Source organism: Cynoglossus semilaevis, chromosome 1 (assembly GCF_000523025.1).
Source record: "Cynoglossus semilaevis isolate Cse_v1.0 chromosome 1, Cse_v1.0, whole genome shotgun sequence".
Classification (NCBI taxonomy): Eukaryota; Metazoa; Chordata; class Actinopteri; order Pleuronectiformes; family Cynoglossidae; genus Cynoglossus; species Cynoglossus semilaevis.
Genome location: NC_024307.1, coordinates 17,556,035 through 17,577,251, shown reverse-complemented (window position 1 = coordinate 17,577,251; position 21,217 = coordinate 17,556,035). Strand labels below are relative to the sequence as shown.

Sequence of the window (21,217 nt, the reverse complement as noted above, 5' to 3'; positions counted from 1 at the left end):
TACCATATCAGGCTAATGTTAACAGCAGTAAAATCCCTGTCGTGCTCCTGTTTGTTGAGCTAAAGGTTCTTTCCGATGCCGACCTTCCTGCTCTGTTCCATCTCCGATTGTTTCCTTCCTGGCTCCGCTGTAGTCGGTTGTGGATTTCCTGAGACTCTCAGAGTAACAGTTCTGTGGTTATCAAACCCTCACAGACCTGACTCCTGTTTCTGTTCTCTCACTCTTCCTGCTCTTCACTTCTGTGCCCCTGCTTCTTATTTCCCTCGATCCACATCTTTGCTCCAGGAGTAGAGAACAGTAGTAGCAGAGGTCGTGCCCTTTGTCTGTCAACTGTGGTAACAAAAAAGGGTATCTTAACCTTGAAACAGTCTCCCCAAACCTGAAATCCTGTCCTCCTCCCATTCCTGGAATTTCATTCAAGTGTTTTTGTTTGTAGTTGCAGCAATAAATGTGTTTCCTAAATGCGGCTGTCGTTCCGTGGAACTTCTGATCATTAGAGTTGTCCCTGTGTCCCTCAGACGAGGAGCTGCTGATCGAACGCAGCATCCACAAAGGAATGATGAACCCTGGAGAGGAGAAGCAGACGGTGGAGTACAAAAGTCTGGTGGCCAGATTTGAGTACACCGTCCGTGTCCGCTGTGATGAACACTACTACGGCAGCAAGTGCAACAAGGTCTGCCGTCCCAGAGACGACTACTTTGGACACTACGTGTGTGATCAGTTTGGAAACCAGGGCTGCATGGACGGGTGGACCGGACCAGACTGTACAAGAGGTGAGGGCAGAGGTCACTCACAGACTGAGGACTGTTTGATCCAGTCCCGACAATTGTTAACAACCCAATATTGGCCTTTGATGCCACAATTGTTAACAACCCAATATTGGCCTTGCCGTGTTGTGGAGCAGCCATGCACACGGCAAATGCATTCAGTGAAATATCAGTGTCTGTTTTGGTATCAGACATTACATTTAGTATGGAACTATCCCAAGATCTAACCTAAAGTGTTAGACGCTCTAACCTAGAGTGGACATCAAAGCTGGCGTCTGCTAAAGCTCCTTAACCATGAACTGGACCTGTATTAATCTGTTTTTAAACTGCCCTCACCAGTTAGAAATGTTTACAGTGAAGACAAATGTCTGATTCTCTTTTTGATATCTCTTCACATCAGCAATCTGCAGACAGGGGTGTAGTGCCTGGCATGGAACCTGCAGTGCTCCAGGAGAATGCAAGTAAGTCCCAGTTTCTGGATTTTGCTAAACATTGAAGATGATAGCAGCGTTTTCACTCTACACTTGCTTCAAAGCCTGGAAAGTGCTTTTAATTCAGTGACATTTGTTGAGTTACTGAGCTGGATTTACATCTGCCATGGTTTGTTCATCTGCATCTTCACAGCTGAACAACACAGTCCTTACATATTGATGTAAAGTGCTGGAAACACCTTGAATGTGCTTGAGAATTGCTTGTAAACCAAACTCTTGTATGAATCCTGACTAAAGTGCAAGTATCTATAAATGTCAGGAGAACAGGGCTGAGGAGGTTTGTTGATAAGATACCAATCAGCTCCATACAACTCTATAACCCACTCCCCCCACCTCCCCCAGCATCTCCACTCCAGTCCAAAACCATTGTTCTGCTTCCTGTTCCTAACACACTCCCACTTCTGCCCGCACACTGAAATAAGACTGAACTTTGTTTTTAGTCCTTTCTGTATCCTCACTGGCTGCCACCTCCTGCCCCTCACCCCCACCTCCTGCCCCAACACTGCACTCCCACCCTCTGATGTCTGCAGCCCACATCAGCTCTTCCTGTGCCGGCTCTTGTTATGGCTGCTGCACTGATGCTGTAGACTTTAGTGGATTCTGTGACTGTCAAACAGTTATGATGGTATTTAGAGATTGTCAGCATTCCTTGACCTTTAGGTGGTGCTAAGAACAACTTAAAAACCTTTTTACATAATTCTCATATACTGGCAGGTTGTTTTATATAAATCTTATCCTGTAAAATTTTGGTAAGAGAAGCGTTCGGTCTTTTTACAGACTGTCTGCATGTGACTAGTGACACTTAGCATGTAGCCTCTCAATGTACTAGCTTTAAGAATGTTAGCAGTGTTTTATGATGCACTTGTATGTAGCCCATTAGCAATTTAATGTGTGTGGCAATAATGGTAACAACTAGGCAACATGGTAGACGTGTTAGTCTTCACAAAGGCTAGCCACCAAGATGACACCCACTCACAGTCTTTAGCCTCTGGTCTCCTTCAGACTTTACTGGCAGATCTAAACCTGATGAATTACATTACTGCCACCTATTGTGTTTATTGTGCACTACACTGTAAGTGTTTAACCCATAGCATGCCTCGACAGCTGTCAATTGAAAAGGAACAAAAGAAAATATAGAGAGAGTATAGAGAATGTAGAAACATGTCAAAATGAATATTTCTACCTGTTCTGTCAGGCTCTAGAAATACTGTGGGGAAAGGTTTTCAATTATTTTATGATTAATTCTGTAAGAAAATCCTAATACTTCAGCTTTATGAAAGATTTGCATAAAAGTGTTGGATTCTTAGCTCTGTCCAACCGGTTTTACAGTAGTTCCACATGTATTTGTCAATAGCCGACCCATCTGACCAGAACCAGATTGTTTCTCTGGTTAAAGATTGTTGTCTGAACCTGGAGCAGAACACTGAACTGTGAGTCAGACTGAAAAGGCTGAGCAGACACTTGTGAGCAGGAGAAACGGCAGCAGGGAGACATTTAGATTTGATCACTGAACAGGAACTGGAACTCCTGTTCAGTGATCAGGAATGAGCGGGAGTACTGTAAGAAACCAGGAATGGATGAGCTACAGGGGAGAAGGTGAGGAGGAGGTGGGAGTTTCATAGAGGCGTGTTTGATTTAGCTCTGATCTGACATATGCTGACATTTTCTTTTGGAAATGGCCGGAGGATTGAAGAGTGAGAAACACCCTGGAATCTGCCTCAACATGTGATTTTTGGAGCTTTTGAATGCAATGGGGAAAATACACACACACAGACGCACACGTTTGAACACAGGAAGCTATATTTAATGCTTGATTTACTGTGGATAATTCATATTATTCACAACTGTCAGATTCAAAAACTTTCAAAAACCTAAAGGTAAATACGTATGTAGTCATAAGATGCGTCCAGATTTAGGTGTTTAAAACCACCACCTTGTTACAACATTTACAATGCATTATTTGAATTGCTGATTTATTCCTAATTACACTCAAACACGCGTTTGTTATCAGGAACATTTCCTTTGATGAGACAAAACAAACTTTAACCAGACATTTTAACCAGAAATAGTAAAAATTGAACACAAACAGAATGAAACACAGGTTTGATGAACAGAGGAGAATCAGTGGAGAAACATGTCGCTACACAACACTGGGCTGTGACTGGCAGGATCGCAACTCAGTTGGTACACACACACACACACACACACACACACACACACACACACTGCCACCTCTCTCCGACCCACGGTTCCCTCGTCTTTAGTCCTGGGTGTGGTTTTTGGTCTGATGACCAAGATGGTGTTGGTGTTGGGATGTCAGGGGCGTTATGTGGGCACTGCTGGGATATTTTTGGGACCAGGCTGCTCCTGTCCTCCCCCCGTCCCATTGATGCAGCAGCAGCAGTAGCAGCAGCAGGCGACAGGGTTTGTGGGTAATGCCACCCTTGGCCTGTGGTTCTCCCACACTGTAGCCAGACTGACTGTCCACACTGCTGCTGCTGCTGACCACAGTGCCGGACAACGCACACACTGTGCTGTAGTAAACACTCACATACATAAACAGGGCTGCACTCAGTGACTCTGAGTGAACTGTAAAAGATGTTTAAAATCCATTACCATCTGACTGTCCTGTGGGTGAACGACTTACTGAAGGAACAATTCTGGTTTTTAGGCACACACAGCTGTGTGTGTGTGTGTGTGAGTCTGCTGCCGTCTGTGTTGCTGTGTGTTTTAGCCTATAACTGTGATCATTGATGACTGTTGTTGTCTGTCCAAATGATCTTGGATGAATTGATTTAATGCTGTGGAGGCCAGTCCAAGTTGTTCTTCTCTCCTGAGGAGGTTCTTCACAGACAGAACATCATGAATTCTCTGTTTTTCTCTGTGCTTCTCAGCAGTTTGTCACTAACAGCAGCCGCTGAGAGAACAGACCTTGGTCGGCATCCATTTAAATGTTTGCGAGTAGCGTGATGGTTGGTGGGGAAGGACAGTGAGAAGAGTGGGGAGGGGTAGGTGGGGATGTCTGGGTCCTAAAATAGCCCCCCTGACAGAGAAATGACAGGACAGGTGGTTACAGCTGAAGCAGACTTACTGCTGGCCTTGGAATAACAGAGTGCTGCCATAAACCACCACAAAACCTCGCTCAACAAACTCGGCGCTTATTCTAGACCTGGCCTCCTGCAAAGTGATCGAGTTCACAATGCAAGCAGAGGCACAACGGGATACATGACACAAGCAGAACCAGGAGAACAAAATAGACGTGGGTTTGTTTAGAGCTCAGACCTGAGAGCTGCTGCTGCTGCTACAGTGGTGTTACCATGGACGATGGTGAATGTATAGAGCTCACATTTCCACATTAAAGTCCACTAGAAAAATTAATGATTTTAACGTCACATCACACAGTAAAACTCAATCCATAGCTGCTTCCACTACAGTACATATCCACATGCCATTTTGCGATTTCTTTTTTTTTTTTTTGCAACAATGACAGCAGCTCTTGTATCACTGTGAGCTAAAAACATCTCTTTTGTCTATGGACTTTTGGTTTTGGCTGAAGATAAAAAAAAAAACCTTTACTGTTCCATAGCAGAATTCATAGAGAAAGGAAAACAGAAATAAGTTATATTCTGCTGCCTCTTCTGGTCAGTTTGTGTCACTGCAGAGGAAAAACAGCTGATTTGAAATTGAACCCCCCTCCCAAAAAAAAAAACACTTATTCAAACAAAAATACAAAGGAAGCAGTGGATTGGCCGACCCTGTGTGCTGTAACAAATATGTTGATTTTCTTTAAGAAAATAAGTGATTTATGGAATTTTGGTCACAGAATCTTGTTTAGACTACTTTAGAACATCTGGGGAATATGTTTAGTGCCTTTGTCTTTATGAGGTGTGTTTTTCCAACACGATGTCTCAGGTTTCAAACCACTCACTGCACCATGTCAATGTCCATAGGGAAAATGTGCTTTTTATGAACATGGGTGTCACTGGAAACAGGAGTCTGTTGTGGTAAACTGCATCATTGTCCAAAGATAAATTATTGTTAAACTCGAATAGCATTTGTTATGTATACTAAATGTATATAATTTTTCTATATAAAATCATTAACTGGTTATTGTTGTATGAGGTTTGACAGCCCTGGAGAGTTAGTGATTTTCTTCATGGAGGTCACTTTGAAAGTGGTTTTTGAAATGAGACACACTCATGAGAAAAAGACATGACAGACTCACATCCTTCGACATGACACACATTTGTCAAAGATGTTTTGCTGTCGTGCCATTTATTTCTCGACTGTTCAATTTCTCTGTCTGTGAAATGTTTGTAAGTGCTTCCATCTGTTTGTTGGTTTGTTTTTTTTTGGCACCTCAGGACTTTTCATCCACTGAAGGGACCTAACACAAAATCACAAAGACACACACACACACACATGGCCACACACAAGCACACAGTGAATGAATGTGTCCTATCCGTCTACCTGAGGATCACAGTTTTTTATAGACCACTCTCACCACACACACACACACACACACACACACACACACACCCCTGTGTTGTTCAGTGCATCTGTGCGGCTGATACTGCCTGAGGCTGCAGCTGTAAATAAGAACACATTGTCAGGGCGCTTGTTAAAACACAAGGCATTTATTTTAGAGAAAAATCCACACTTGGGCCACCAGTGCTGCACCCACTGAACTCTGGGAAAACTGTGTTTGATTACAGAAACGCTGCAAGGAGCTGAAATGCTAAAATGCTACAGGGGGAAAGAAAAAAAAAATATTCTCAATAACAGTGTTTCCCAACCAGGGGTTTGTGGACCACTAGTGGGACGTGATAAATTTAAAAAATATTTAAAAGTTTAAGTTCTTGTTTAAAGTGAAATGGTTTCAGTTGTAGTTAAACTTTAAAATTAAATTAAAAAACATTTAAATTAAAAATGTAGTCTTTAAATGTAGTAAGCTGCTGTGCCTGCTCAGTCAGGACGGAGGGTAGGGTAGCCCTGTCAATCAACACAGGATGACTAAAAAATGGTTGTTGTTGCTAAAAAGGATCTGAAATGTTTGTGACTTATGGTTGAAAGGTACTGGAAAAGCCTTAGAAGTGCTTGAATGTAACCTGGGAAAGGTTGTGGTTAGAAAGGTTAGAAGCCTCACAAATGTTTACACCCTGAGTTGAAGACACATCTCTGACCCTCTCTGTCTGATTGTTCACTGCCTTCCAGGTGTAACTATGGCTGGCAGGGTCCCCTCTGTGACCAGTGCCTCCCCTACCCTGGCTGTGTGCACGGCACCTGCACTGAGCCCTGGCAGTGTTCCTGTGAGAAGAACTGGGGAGGTCTGCTGTGTGACAAAGGTCAGCAACACCCCCACTCCTTTGTGTCTCATTAGACCTCAGTTCAAAAGTTTTATTGTTAACATCTGAAATTCTGCACAGTATCACCGACAAACCAATACCAGATAGAGCTGGGTTTTCTTCTTCTGTTTTGGGAGATTGTGGCTGGAAGTGGATTTTATCTCATTTATCTCTGGTTGTTTTAACTCAGATCTAAACTACTGTGGCACCAACACACCCTGTAAGAACGGAGGAACCTGTATGAACACAGAACCTGACGAGTACAACTGTGCCTGTCCTGACGGATACTCAGGGAAGAACTGTGAGATCGGTGAGTCTGAAGATTCCCCATCCCAGGGTTTAGGTCTGAGACCCTGGGGAAAGGCTAATGGTTGGCTTTACTTTATTTGGTTTTAGCCGAACATGCCTGCGTCTCCAACCCCTGTGCCAACGGAGGAACGTGCCATGAGGTTCCATCAGGCTTTGAGTGTCACTGTCCTGCAGGCTGGTCTGGACCGACCTGTGCCAAAGGTACAGTTATATGGAACTGATAGTGTTTTATTATTAATATTATACTATACTGTGTTTTTTGGGGTTTTTTTTTATATATTAGTTTCTTCAAGTCTGAAGTGTTCTTTTATTTCAGACACAGATGAGTGCGAGCTGAGCCCCTGTGCCCAGGGTGGGACCTGTGTTGACCTGGAGAATGGCTTCAAGTGTCTCTGTCCCCCACAGTGGACGGGAAAGACCTGCCAAATTGGTATGTCACTGGATCTGATCCAAACATCAAACAAAAGAAAATAACTGGTTCATGCAGTAAACAGTTTAGGATTCAAGGCTCATTCTTAATGGACACATGATTTTTATTATTTGAAAATGAATGGCTTTCTTCAGCCGAACCCCATTCAAAATATGAGCATTTTTAGGTCACTGTTGCACAGAATTGACCAGACTACACACCCTACCCTACTGACCGAGGCTGCAGGTTCACAGCCCTTACATTGGAAGTTTTAATAAGGCCTTAGGTGCAGGTGACTAGAAAACAAGTGGCCAATTCAGGCTTCAGCTGTTTTAGTGACAACAACACTTTGACCTGTGAGAAACACAGGTCCATTCAGAAAATGCATGCACGTTTGATGAAGCTGTCTCTACAGGTTGTTTTTGTTGTTCCTGGTTAACCATAGTATTCGGGCAGCACAGTCACTAATGTGTGTGTGTGTGTGTGGGTGTGTACGTCTGCACGACATTAACATTCGTTTCATCTGCAACTGGAGCCAGGTGACTCGAGTTAGGCTAAAAATAGACTCCCACCCGGCAACTGCTGGCCTTGGGAGCACATTGACTGGACCGGGGGGGTTACGTTTGGCTCCAGACTGGGCGTGGCAGCGGCAGCGGGGGCCAAGTCTGGCTCCTCAGCAGAGCTGGGTCCTTTAGAAGCTCCTTGGGCAGAGTCAGGAAACCTTTTATAACCTGTAAACATGTGCGAAACGTCAGATGGTCTGAGGGTTCCTGTTGCTCTGTACCTGGGATCAGGAGGAGAGCGGGGGGGAGGGGGCGGGACTTTTGGGAAAGGGGTTTTGTGGTCCGGTGTTTAATTTCATCAGGCCAACAGGTGCCGCTTCACCTCCTGGGAGCAGCATTAATGCTGTGTGTGGCTTTATAGTGAGGCGGGCGCAGCCAGCACTGCCTCTGAAACTGACCACTTGGAATGCCGCAGGTCGGCCTTTAGGGAATGCCGCCGGGAGACATTAACCCTCGGAGTGGGGAAGGAGGGGTGAGGCGCAGGAGATTGAAAAAGTTGTGGTCCTCTGTTTTCAGATGTGAACTTTGACCTCTTAGTGTTCTGGTCATTTTAAGTGTAAGAGTGAAAAGACACTCCAGCCAGGGTTTTTTTAACCACTCTTTTAAAAGTGTTAAAACTGAGACATGGAACTGAATCAGCTCACGGTCACCCAGCAGTTACAGTAGACACATGACACTGACAGTCAGTGTTACAAACCCAAACCTTCAACTCAACTGAAATGTTGCGTTTCTTTTGGCTGTTTTTACCAACCTTTAGTTTCAACAGTTATGGCTGACGTTCTTTACAGCACTTTCTGTAATATATTTTGAAATTTTATGTTTTTACATTTTGTGGCTAACTCTGACCCAGAAAGTTATCTGGGTTTTAAAGTTTAGCTAATCTTTGTGGTTATTTTTCCTGCTGTTGTGGTGAGCGTTACACCTGAGGTAACTTTCCGACAGGTGAGCTGCTGCACAACATCAGACCCTTCACTTCTGACAAGGCTCATAAATCTGAGCAAATAGGAACTGGCAGCTTAAATTCAGGTTCGCGTTTACGATTCTGACATCTGCTGCCAAAAATTCAGAATATGATGTTAGCCTTTCGGCGTTGCTGCTAGCTGCTGTTATAAAAAGTCTGTGTGAAGGAAACTCTGTAAAGCCATTATAGCGGTTTGTCTTATCCCAGTGTCAGTACTAAGATTAGCTTCAGATTTAGGTATTTCTACTTCAGCTATTTCTCATCTCTATAGTATAATAAAATGACTTATTGTTGAACTTAATAAATGTAGCTCAAATTTACGGCTGAGGTTGGCTAATTTTCAGCTTTTCTCTGCACATAAAACAGCAGTTGGATGTAAGCTCGTCCCCCTGTGATCTTTGACCCCTAATATGATGGCTTGATTGTACATGAAGCTTGGTGATGGTGGGCGTGGCTTTAGCTATGTTTCACTCACTCACTCTCTGTCCGTGTTTTTCTGTGTCTATGGTTTCTTAATTTTGCAGACGTGGTTGAGTGTTCGGGGATCAAGCCTTGCCTCAATGCTTACTCTTGCAAAAATCTCATTGGTGGATATCACTGTGCCTGCTTTCGCGGATGGGTGGGCAAGAACTGTGACATCAGTCAGTATCTGTCTAAGAAAAACATGAGATTCTTTCCACCTGTCCTGTTAGCTGCTGTAGCTTCTGTAGCTCTCTCTCTTCTATGAAGCCTGGAGGTTTTGAGTACACCCCGATGTTAATGAAAAAGAGTTTGTCCAGGAATCTTCAAATCTACTTTCCTTCTGCTCTAATAGCTGCCTGTACCTGCTGCACTCTCATTTAGTCTTAAACTGTTTATTTATTTCTTTTGTGTAGATTTCTTCGCTGCAGTTTACATCAATCTCACTTTTTGTTTTCTGAATCTGTCTCTTTGTCTTCTTCTGGGCATGAATTTCCTGAGGATGCTGCATGTTTACACCATCTCTGTGTTGTTCTGCACCTCATGCACCTCCTTAAAGTTTTTACTTTTCCTAAGTGTTGTTGGTTTCACTTTTTTTTAGATGTAAACAGCTGCCATGGACAATGTCAGAATGGAGGATCCTGCAAGGTAAGATTTTAAACCTGCACATTCTGTGGTCTGAGGCACAGTTATGATGTTGATGGATAAATCTGCTGCTCGAATGTCATGTCAAATGAGTTAAAGCAATGAAAAACATCTAAGACATAAATAATATCTGTTTTAAAAGTTAAAGCAATGAAAAACATCTAAGACAGAAATAAAATCTGCATCAACTTTTTTCTTTTTTGTTATGTTTGGTCATCAAATCATTTTTACTCACTTCCTCCTTCTGTGTCAGAATTTGCCCAGAGGTTACCAGTGCCTCTGTCAGCCAGGATTCATGGGTCGTCACTGTGAGCTTCAGAGGAACCGTTGCTCCAGCAGTCCCTGTAGAAACGGAGGCCGATGCCACACCCTGCTGGACGGCTTCATCTGCAAGTGTCCCTCAGGTTTCTCCGGGAGCACCTGTGAGGTGAGGACAGGATTTGGGTGATTTAGAAATTCTGTGACGCTGCTGCAGCAGAAGCTTCACGTCTTTGTTCTTGTCTCGATCCTGAAGGTCCAGGTTGATCCCTGCAGCCCCAACCCCTGTCGGAACAAGGCCCAGTGCCATGGCCTGATGGGAGATTTTTACTGCAGCTGCCCTGAGGACTACGAGGGTAAAACCTGCTCAGAACTGAAAGATCACTGCAAGACCAACCAGTGTGAAGGTAACATAAAAACCAGAGTGCACACATGAATATCAAATCATTTTTGTCTCCGATCCTCAGACACAGAGGTTAAGTTGCTTTAGGTCTAGTTAGCTAGGCTAATTTTCTTTTTCATAAATGTTTTGGCAGTAGTTGACAGTTGCACTGTTGCCGTGGCGACCAACGACACCCAAACTGGGATGCGGCACATCTCGTCTAACGTGTGCGGACCACACGGCCGCTGCATCAGTCAGCCTGCAGGCAACTTCAGCTGCTCCTGTGATCATGGATTCACCGGCATCTACTGTCACGAGAGTGAGTCATTAATAACTGAGAACACACAAGTACCCACAGACACACACCGACTATATTTATCATCATTTACCAGCCCTGGGATCACAGGCTTCTTACAGTAATCCTGATTCACTCATCAGTTGTGTCTCAGTCGGGTTTATTGTGGACCAGAAACTAAATCCAGAGGAAATCATGAGCAGGAAGTCACATGATACAGACTTCTTTTCTAATTATGATCCGTCATCTCAGTTACTCACAGTTACATTGACTTGGTCTGACTCCCAGAGGTTAATACCTCCTGAGGTGGAATTGTTCTGTATTTAGCCACGAATTGTGCACTATTTATTCTCATCAAGTTGAAAGATAAAAAAAAGCGACATTAATAGTCATTTTTGAACAACTCTCCCCCGACTCTGTCTGCAGACATCAATGACTGTGCACTGTTGCCCTGTAAGAACGGAGGAACCTGCATCGATGGAATTAGCTCCTTTGAGTGTTTCTGCCCTGATGGCTGGGAGGGCAGTTTGTGTGACGTGGGTGAGTAAAACAAAGTTTAAACACGGTGGACCTAACCGAGGTGGACCTTCAAAGTCTTTTAATATGTGCACATATGCAGATGATACAACATTTACCATTTAAGTTCTACAATAAATCAATCAAGGTGTAAATTCTCTCAGTTGTTGCTGTCAGCATTTTCTTCTTTTGTTGTTTCGGCCTTATTCTTATTCCTTCTGTTGGCAGTTTTGTCTGTTGTCAGTGGATACAATATAAAGAACTCTGTGAAGCCACTGATTTCAACCTGACTTACTGTGTTCCAGATGTGAACGAGTGCAGCAGGAACCCGTGTCAGAACGGGGGCCAGTGTGTGGACCTGTTCAACGACTTCTACTGCAACTGTGTCAACAACTGGAAGGGGAAGACCTGCCAATCACGTAGGTTTCAAGACAGCACTCTGTAGAGTTTGAATCAGTCCTAACAGTCTGAGATCCCAGTGTCGACCTCAAGCGCATTTACTCAGTGTGACTCAAGTCTACGTTAAAACTCTGAGCCTGACCCAAGTCTGAGTTACAAATGGCTAAACTAAGCTAAACACATAATCAGCATAGTGTAGTAGCTTTTTTGGCTGTTGCACTCAAATGAGTTAATTGGGGAATTAAACCCCCATCTCAAATTGGATTAGTTAATACACATTGAGGAGCGAGTGTGCATTACTTTGCAGCGTGCACGCAAACCTGGAGTGAAACTAGTTTTGCTGCAGAGTGAAAACCATGTTTCCGGTATAATTGATAACTCAGCGTCTCTGAGAAAGATCTCACAGCAACTGAATTGATACACATACACTGTTGTGTAGAATCAGTATTAATATCTGTAAACAGAATGGGCTGTGTGTGATGTCACATCTTCTCATCACATGAGGCTTACTTCAGACTGTAGTGTCAACAGCCTGCAGCCCCGAACAGGCTCGTAGACATTTGTACAAAACAAAATCAGAGCTCAACAAAAGTCCGACTTGAGGATCTAGAGCTGCAGTGTGAAGGTGTTGTAAGTCTGAACCCAGAACCTCCGAGGGCCACATGTTTGAAACAGAGGATTTATTGAAGGCTTTATAGAGGATTTGGTTTGGCTTTAATCAGTAGATCTCATGACTCTCCTCTAATGACTGCCTTCTTTGTCCTCATCCTGACATGTCAGCTCTTATTTAGATTATTTATTGTTATTTCTCCTCTTACCTCAGCTGCTTAATCATCAGTGTGAAGAGCGATGCCTGCGATAGCGTCTGTGCAGGCTTGTTTTTTTGTTTTTTTTACTGTCTCTGCTGTGGGACTGACTGAATCACTGCATACAGTCACATTTACATTAAAAAATATATATGTATTTTAATGTTGTTTATTTCCCCACCATGCTGCTTTGGTCCAGGTGAGAGCCAGTGCGACTCCACTACTTGCAGTAATGGAGGGACATGTTATGACCATGGTGACTCCTTCCTGTGCAGCTGTACATCAGGGTGGGGGGGCAGCACCTGTAACACAGGTCAGTGTTTTCTGTTTAAAAACTTCTCCTGAAATAAAAGGACTTAATGTCACTACATTAGAAAAGAACTGAGAAAAATCACAGCCATAACATTAGTTTTTCTGTCTTTGTAGCCAAGAACAGCTCATGTGACTCCAGTCCGTGTCAGAATGGAGGCACCTGTGTGGGTGGAGGAGACACCTTCACCTGCATTTGCAAAGATGGATGGGAAGGACCGACCTGTGCACAGGGTAGAGTACCAGCAAAATCACAGAGTTTCAGATCTAATCCCTTTAAATTTGGAAACTCTGGTTGGAGTTCCTGAATCAGAAAATTGAACCACCAAAATCCTGTGGTTCAGAAAATTGTGGTTTAGTGCAGTGTTATGTTGACGTCATCAGAGCCTGTTGGGTTTATTGATTTGTGATTCTCTAAGTCTGGTTTAAGAAACACAAGTGATTTATTAGCCTGTTAGCTTGGATTTACTTGAATTAGCTGTTAACAATTTAGTTGTTAATTTGTAATTAGCTGTTAACAATTTAGTTGTTAACTTTTGTTAAATTAGTTTGTGACATGTCAGTCTGACCTAATAACATTTTAGTAATTAGTAGTATTTTAATATTTAAAATGTTTTTAACATATATTACAACTTACAGATATTTACTGTCATAGAACTGTTTATTTTTTAAAGTTTTATAAAATGATCTGCTAAAATATCTGTGTTTTTTTTTTCTTTTTATCTACAGATGTTGATGACTGTAATCCTCATCCATGGTAGGAACCGTTTTTATCCATTAGACAATATTTACTGCCTTACGTCTCCTTCAGTCCAGAAAAAGTTCAGCACTTATGTTCCTTTTGTCTCTCTGCAGCTACAATGGTGGCATCTGTGTCGACGGCGTGAACTGGTTCCGTTGTGAATGTGCGCCAGGATTCGCGGGACCCGACTGTCGCATCAGTGAGTAATGTGGGAAAAAGGGAGGGAGGGGGAGGTGGGAGGGTGGAAGAGGAGGAGGAGGGGTCAGAGGTGAAAGGCCGAGGCAGAGGAAAGGAGCAAGTTGATTGTTTGAGGGCGACAGATTAGGAAGCTTTTGAGAAAGCTGGGTCTTCACCTCTGTCCTCCTGAGCTCAGAGCCCAGCTGGGACAGACGGATCAGTTCACTCTCTCGTGGTCTCAGAGAGAGAGGTGTCAGGAAAAGACTTTTCATGAGCACAGAGGTGAAAATCTGAGGACAAAGTGATCAAATCCAACACAGAGGATCTTTAAAGACAAGCTTTGGAGAGACACAGTGAGGATCCAGAGAAAACCACCCACCCTGAAAGTAAGAACAGACAGGCTGGATCGAGGACGGCTCTCTCTTCTTTAAACAGCCGTTACTGACAGGAGACTGGAGTCTCCGCTAATTCCACTGCCTAACACGCACCACAGTCCAAACAGAACGTTTCTGATTTTAGCTACAATGAACACGGAAGCTACTGGTCCAATGCTGCCCCCTGTGGTCAGTGTGTGTCACTGACGAAAAAGCTGAACAATAAATGTGAAAATGTGAACAGAAGCAGCAAAACAACACATTTGATGCTAGTGGTTGGTTGTTTGTACTCTGTCCTCCTCTGTGTGTCTGTCTCTCCTTACATTCGTCTTCGTGTGTGTGTGTTGTCTCTCAGACATAGACGAGTGCCAGTCGTCCCCCTGTGCTGATGGTTCCACCTGTGTTGATGAAATCAACGGCTACAGCTGTGTTTGTTCTCCAGGATATGCAGGAGCCCGCTGTCAGGAGTGTGAGTGAAACATTCGGTCATTCTTTGCTAACATTTAGGCAGAGTTTTGACCTGATTGACGTTTTATCAATATTTTTAGTTTTACAGCATATGTAACTGCAGCTGCAGTTTTTAGGTTTGAGGTGTCTCTTTTAAACTAACTTTTAAACTAATGTTTAGTTTTACTAGGCTATAATGCTCAACTTTTGTTTCGATTTGTTAACTTGTAGGTATCGCACTAATTCATAAAGTCTAACTTGAAATCTGTTACATTTAGATTAACTGGACATTTGACAAAAACATTCTGAGATTCTGAAATCTTCTTTTTCTCTGATTTTCTCTCCAGATGTTGGACTGGGAAAATCCTGTCATCATGATGGACTTCTGTTTCCTCACGGCAGCAGGTGGGACGAGGACTGTAACACCTGCCAGTGCGTCAAAGGACACGTCCACTGCACCAAGGTCAGCCTCCTCAGGTGTTTAACAACTTAACTGAACAAAGTCGAGCCCTGGATCTCACTGACTCCATGTTGTTGCAGGTGAGGTGTGGCCGTCGGCCCTGCCTGCTCCCTCATGCTCCTCCTACTGCTCCTGCACCTCCTCGTCCTCCTCGTCCTCCTCCTGGTGACTTGGACCTTTGGTCCTGCCCTGGAGGTCATGAGTGTGTGGAGCATCAGTTTCTCACTTGCTTCTCTCCACCGTGTCACCGCTGGGGCGTGTGTTCGATGCCGGAGCCTCCCACTCCTCTGCACACCCAGTGTGAGCCCAACAGTGGTTACCTTGACAACAGCTGCGCTCGCATCACGCTCATCTTCAAGAAAGACAAAGTTCCACAGGTCAGAGGACGTTCTGTTTGGACGTTCAACACTAATTTATGTGCATGTTTTACCATTTCCCATTTTTATTAACTACTGTTGACTTACTTGGGCTAACATTTAGCAATAAAGTACATTATTTGGCAAACCTGATAACTAATGTATATTTTCTGGCTAACCTTTAGTCATCCTAAACTTTTAGACCTAAATATAATTATAGTCAATGATAAAAAGCTAAGTTTTGTCATTGACTGTTTGACTGACTGTTAGTAGTTTTTTCATTATTTATTATTGTCTATTTAAGTTGACAAAGTTGATCAGTTTTTATTGGCCACGGCCGAGTCGTCAACTCAGAAAAGTTGAGCAGAGATTTAAATTTGAGACATTTTTATAGCAAACATTTTTCAGCCAAACTGAATGGTTTCCAGCAGAACAGAACTACTTTTAGACCTTTTATTGCTGTTAAATCATAGAGATAGTAAAGTAAAAGGCTCCAGTTACCAAAACTATTTCCTATTTTCACACCACACTGGCAGTTTATTTTTCACAGCTCAGAACTGTTTCTCCTCTGAGAGCAGTGACAATAACACTGAAAGAGAGTCAGGAAGTATCACTGACGTGGTTCCAGCTGTGTGTGTGTGTGTGTGTATTTCTGCACACTTGGTCCGTGCTGAGCGAGACATTGTTTAAGATTTAATTTAGGATTGGAATAAAAATAATATCTCAAGTTAATGATTAGGATTAGACATACATTTGTAGCAGTGAATATTAGTGTTAGGAGTTGGTGAACAGATAATGTCTATGTTAAGACCTCAGAAAACACAAAAACGGTGTGTGCATGCCAGCAAGCCAGCGAGTGTGTGTGTGTGTGTGTGTGTGTGTGTCTATTTTGCCTTGTCATAAACATAACATGCCGAGTCATGTTCTTCCCACCCTGGTCTGTTAATGTTTGATTGTCTCTGGAATCGCTCACATGGAAGAAAAGTGATTTCAGATGTGTTTAAACACTGAACACACACACACACACACACACACACACACACGTTGGTTGTTTGTGTCTGTCATTAATCATCACACAGATTTATTGTGATTTTTCCTTCTCATTATCATCTACATTCTCTTCTTCCTCTCCTCAGCTGTGTTTCTCCCAAATTTCCGTCAGCTCCTTGTCATGTACACGCATCTCTTCCTCCTCCTCCTCCTCCTCCTCCTCCCTCAGTAGTGAGGCAGGGGTGGTCTGTGACTGACTGCTGTGCTTTGATTTGTGTGCTGTGACAGGGCACCACGGTGGAGAACATCTGCTCGGAGCTCAGGTATCTTCCTGTGACTCAGACTCTGGCTGAAGAGCGAGCTCTGCTCATCCTCTGTGACCTGTCCTTCACCAACAGGGACGCCGTCGAGGTGGCAATGGTAACAGGAGCAAACACACACGGATACACAAACAGTAACAGTAACCTGTAGCTAATTATGCTCGGACCAACGTGCAGTTATCGGAGGACTGACTGTCTCGTCTTTTTCTCTCTCCAGTCGTTCGAGCAGAACGGTCAGTCTCAGGACGGCGACCTCGGTCAGATCCAGAAAGCTGCCAGTGCTGTTGTCGCGGCTCTGTCCAAACGCCACAACAGCACAGTGATGTTAGCAGTGGTGGAGGTTAAAGTGGAGACAGTAGTGAAGTCTCCCCCTGCTGGTGAGTTCTGTCTCCTGTTATGTGCATATCCCAGCGTTGTTTCTTTGTCTGTTCCATGTTTGTAAATTCCTTGCCTTCCTCCTGCAGGTTACCTCGTGCCTGTGCTGGTCGGCGTCTTCAGCATCCTGTGGCTTTTCTGCATTGTGATCTGCATCTGGTGGACACGCAAGCGCAAGAAAGAGCGAGAGAGAGCGTCCAGGACCTCTGAGGACCTGACCGTTAACAACAAGCTGGAGACATCCTGTACCAATGTCCACAAGGACAACCGTGACAGAGACATTCAGTACGAATGCAAGAAACTCATGAGCTCCTCAGAAAGGACATGTGACGAGGAGGGCGGGGAGGAAGTGGAGCTTCGAATGGAGGAGATGGAGGAGGAAGACGAGGACACGCTAGATAAGTGTCCAACTCAGAAGTGCTCTATAGCGGGCACCAAGCAGGACAGGGGGATGATGGGAAAGGCAGGGATGATCTGCACGACACGCAGTGGTCCGGTGAAGCCGCCGCATCGGACAGCATACAGCCACAAGGACAACCGGTGTAAAAACCTGAACGCCGCTAAACTTAGCGAAGACATTAAAGAACATTACGTGTGAGAGGAAGAAAATACTGTCACAGACATTTTTCAAGCACCAAAAGTGAAGATATTTTTTTGTTCCTCACGCTTTTTAATTGTGTTTTCTGCAGCGACGATGGAGACTTATTTACCAAAACGCAAGAAAGACTAAGATAAAGAACAATAATGTGGCGACTTATTGATTCTACCTTTCAGGTCTGGAATCAAGAACTTATTTTCCACAGTATGTGATGGGTTATATTTTCTGTTCAGCAGATGGTTTCACTACAACTAACAATAGACTGTCTATAAGTAATCGACTTAACCATCTAGTTTAGTCACCTTTGTTATTCAAAGGTGACTAAAGTCGACTTTCTCTGGATAAGAAAACAAGGAGCAAATCAGATTTTCAGGGCATTTCACGGCCGATATTTTTAAAATGTCTTAGGTAGAATTAGTAGGTGTTCCACAAGGATCTACTCTAGGACCATTTTGCGTCTTATTTACAGACTGACATGCCCAGACAGGAGACATTCAGATTGCAAATCTCTTTAAACTGACCTTAAAGTTATTCCTGTTTGTATAAATCAAGCTACTGATGTACAAATGTTACTTTCCTATTATTGTTTAGTTTTCTTTATCTGGCAGTCATTTATGCAAACAAAGGGGCATTAGTTAAAGGAGTTCCACAGGTTTCTGTTTTTTCATTTTCATTCCTCAACTTAATCTTTTCATTGAAAACTCAGTTTCCATCAAAAGTCTTTTGCAGATGACTCTCTGTTTATCAATTTGTCCCTGTTTTACTTTTAACTGGATGGTTTTGTCAATTTCTTATACACAATCTACCCGATCGACTCTTAACCGTTTAAGAATTTATCTTGAAAGACATTGGCTGGCAGCTGTTGTTTCCACCGCTCCGTTAGTACTAGTGTTAGCTTCTCTGTCTGCCTTAGCCTGAATCTACAGGACCTTTTCTACACTCTCACTTGTCATTGTTTATATAAAGATTTGGTTCTTAAAAAAAAGTTTTTTATACAGCTCGTTTGTTGGCACTGTATGATACCTGACCTGGAAATATGTCTTTTCTCTTTTTTTGCGCGTTTACATCTTCAAACCTGTTTTCTCTTTTCTTACATATTTGTGGCCACTTAATGTTTAAAGACATTTTCAGTATTTGTTTGGTAGGAAAGTGCCTTCACTTCTTCTGTTTCTCTTCTTTTTAACCTTTGTCTGCGACTTTTTTTATAAAGACACAAAGGGAAATTAAAGACTCTTCCTGCAGCAGTTAGTTTTTTATGTAAAAATGTAAATATAGAAAAAAAAATGGCTGATGTATATTTGAGTTAAGTAACTTAAGTCATGCGTTGTACCATAGTTATTCTAAAAAAGATTGTTTTGTGCTTGTTTTTGTTCTTTTTCTAAATAATGTCATTCCTTTTACCAGTGTCTTTCGCCACTATGACAGAATTTTTTAACAAGGTTTGGGCAAAGTGTTTCCTGAAGTCTGTTAGAAGACTGATCTTATTGTTGTTCTGTGTTGTTTATTTTATTTTGCTGTTGTTTGTTGTCACTGTTGGGCTGAAGGCCACGTCCACACCACTAGGTTTTCAAGGTTGTTTTTAATCCAGAGGCAACAGGATGAATCTGAATTCATTGATTTAAACTGTTTTTACGTTTGAAAATATTTTTTTATAAACAAGGGCAACCAAGTTTACCTCACTCTGTGGGGTACAAAAAGGTTGGAGTAAAAAAAACCTCAACGTCTTGTAATAAATTAGGAAAAGCTGAATGTCCATCACCAGTTTAGTTACCGTTAATGGAAACAAGTGTAATTGTGGGTCAGATCTCTGTCTGGTCTGGATTTACTGAGGACCACCCTACGTGTTTTGCGTCGAAGAGGGACAGCGGCCCATATGTTGTCTTTTTGCACAGTTGGGCTCCTCAGTGACTGAATGTTTGGTTGCCCAGAAAATGCAGCGTTTGGTTCCTCCAAACACTGAGGCTGCTGCTGACTGAAGACATTGGTGAAGCAGACTCTAAGGATTTCAAACCATACCGTAGTGGTGTGGACGGAGCCACAGGGTCTGTGTGTTTCTGAGTGAGTGTGCAACGTGATGAGCAGCAGATGTAAGTGCTTCAGCTTCAGTTGTCCTTCAACATTTCATTTCTTAAGAAACACACAAAATCTCCAGTGCAGCTACCGTCGGGGATAAAATCTTGTGTCATTGTCACAGTTTGATTTTTGTTCTCAAATCTGATGGATCAACAACTTTTTCTGTGCCGCCGTCAGAAACTGAATATCACAGGTGTGGTGACCAGTCTCCATCCACCAACTGTGATTCCAGGTCAGACTGACTGAGTCACTGGGTCCAAATAATTTGGTCTTATTAGCATTGGAGTTGTTTGGTTTTAGAGTCTGTCAGAGTGTGGTGAGAATCCCCTTCAGTTCTTCTCCTTCAGAGATCCACTCTGAGACTATAAGAATTGGGATGCCACCCATCTAGGGATGGCTTTAAAACATTGAGCAGTTTCTGGGCAACAAGTCAATTGGAGAAATTTCCTCTAAACATCCTCAACTAACACAACAGTATCATATCTAGGGATGGCTGAGTAGTACTGTCTGATTTGGCTTATACAGCTGTACAAACAGAAGTACTTTTTTTATACCAATTAGATTTTTCTCTCCACTCTTGTGTGGTTTAAATACATGTACTTTGTGTGCATGTACTTTACTTCCATATATAGAGATGAACAAAACAGCACTGAGTATCCTGCTCCCCTGTAGTAGGATTTACAAAGCCCACAACATGACCCTGATACCTTAACTGATACACAGTTGAACATTTGTTCATTTAAAACAAAATGAATGTCCATGTCTGTGTGAAAGTCTCAATCAACCAGGACCAGGACCAGGGTTAGACCACAGTCCCTCACAGTCTACTGTTTACATGACACATGCTGCAGCAGCTGTTAATGACAGTTTGGGTACGTGGACCAGATCGCTCTGGGTCGTCACATACTACCCATAAGCAGGTCATGAAGTTTTAACCTGTATTGGCCGTCCCTAATTATAACAAAGTGAAAGTGGAAATGACAGTAATTTTGAACCAGGCCTCCTGATCTGACATTAGTGCCTGACCTCACAATGTCAGAATGGTCAAAGTTCCCATGAAACCATTCCTGAACCTGGAGGAAAGTCTTCCCTGGAAGTTAAGGCTCTCACAGCTGTCAATGTCGGCCCAAACTCCATATTTTATTTCTGGATTCAGAACTGGATGTTGATCACAAAAAAATCAAAAATGTGTATGTCCAAAAAGTTTCAAACTTATGGTGTCAACGTTGTGTGGTGTTTTTGGGAAGCTTCATGTCAATGATGAGTTCTGAACTAGTTTTGAGCTCCCTCGTCTCCTTTGTTATCTGTTCTGGTCTAATGAAGGGAACAAAGTTACGTTGCTGTGGCTGACTGACGTTGCTGTGGCTGACTGTCGTTGCTGTGTGCTGTGG

The 21,217-nt window shown here is 43.0% G+C and overlaps 1 protein-coding gene across 3 annotated transcripts in view; it reads left to right on the top strand.

The window, feature by feature from the left end:
* LOC103382808 (protein jagged-2) overlaps nt 1-20,213 on the top strand; it is a 57,297-nt gene extending 37,084 nt beyond the window's left edge. Inside the window, exons 6-28 of one of the 3 annotated variants that reach the window (XM_025055287.1) lie at nt 519-773; nt 1,168-1,228; nt 6,473-6,603; nt 6,794-6,913; nt 7,000-7,113; nt 7,229-7,342; nt 9,370-9,486; nt 9,906-9,952; nt 10,203-10,376; nt 10,464-10,614; nt 10,747-10,908; nt 11,311-11,424; nt 11,706-11,819; nt 12,805-12,918; nt 13,032-13,148; nt 13,644-13,671; nt 13,770-13,855; nt 14,563-14,676; nt 15,002-15,117; nt 15,195-15,491; nt 16,749-16,880; nt 16,998-17,157; nt 17,245-20,213. In XM_025055287.1, coding sequence (XP_024911055.1) covers nt 519-773; nt 1,168-1,228; nt 6,473-6,603; nt 6,794-6,913; nt 7,000-7,113; nt 7,229-7,342; nt 9,370-9,486; nt 9,906-9,952; nt 10,203-10,376; nt 10,464-10,614; nt 10,747-10,908; nt 11,311-11,424; nt 11,706-11,819; nt 12,805-12,918; nt 13,032-13,148; nt 13,644-13,671; nt 13,770-13,855; nt 14,563-14,676; nt 15,002-15,117; nt 15,195-15,491; nt 16,749-16,880; nt 16,998-17,157; nt 17,245-17,753 — 3,347 coding nt within the window. In that variant the 3' untranslated portion in view covers nt 17,754-20,213. Of the gene's footprint in view, nt 1-518; nt 774-1,167; nt 1,229-6,472; nt 6,604-6,793; nt 6,914-6,999; nt 7,114-7,228; nt 7,343-9,369; nt 9,487-9,905; nt 9,953-10,202; nt 10,377-10,463; nt 10,615-10,743; nt 10,909-11,310; nt 11,425-11,705; nt 11,820-12,804; nt 12,919-13,031; nt 13,149-13,643; nt 13,672-13,769; nt 13,856-14,562; nt 14,677-15,001; nt 15,118-15,194; nt 15,492-16,748; nt 16,881-16,997; nt 17,158-17,244 lie in introns of all 3 variants that reach the window. The other 2 variants (XM_025055283.1, XM_008315732.3) reach the window with 2 other exon arrangements.
* Nucleotides 20,214-21,217: the final 1,004 nt, after the last annotated feature.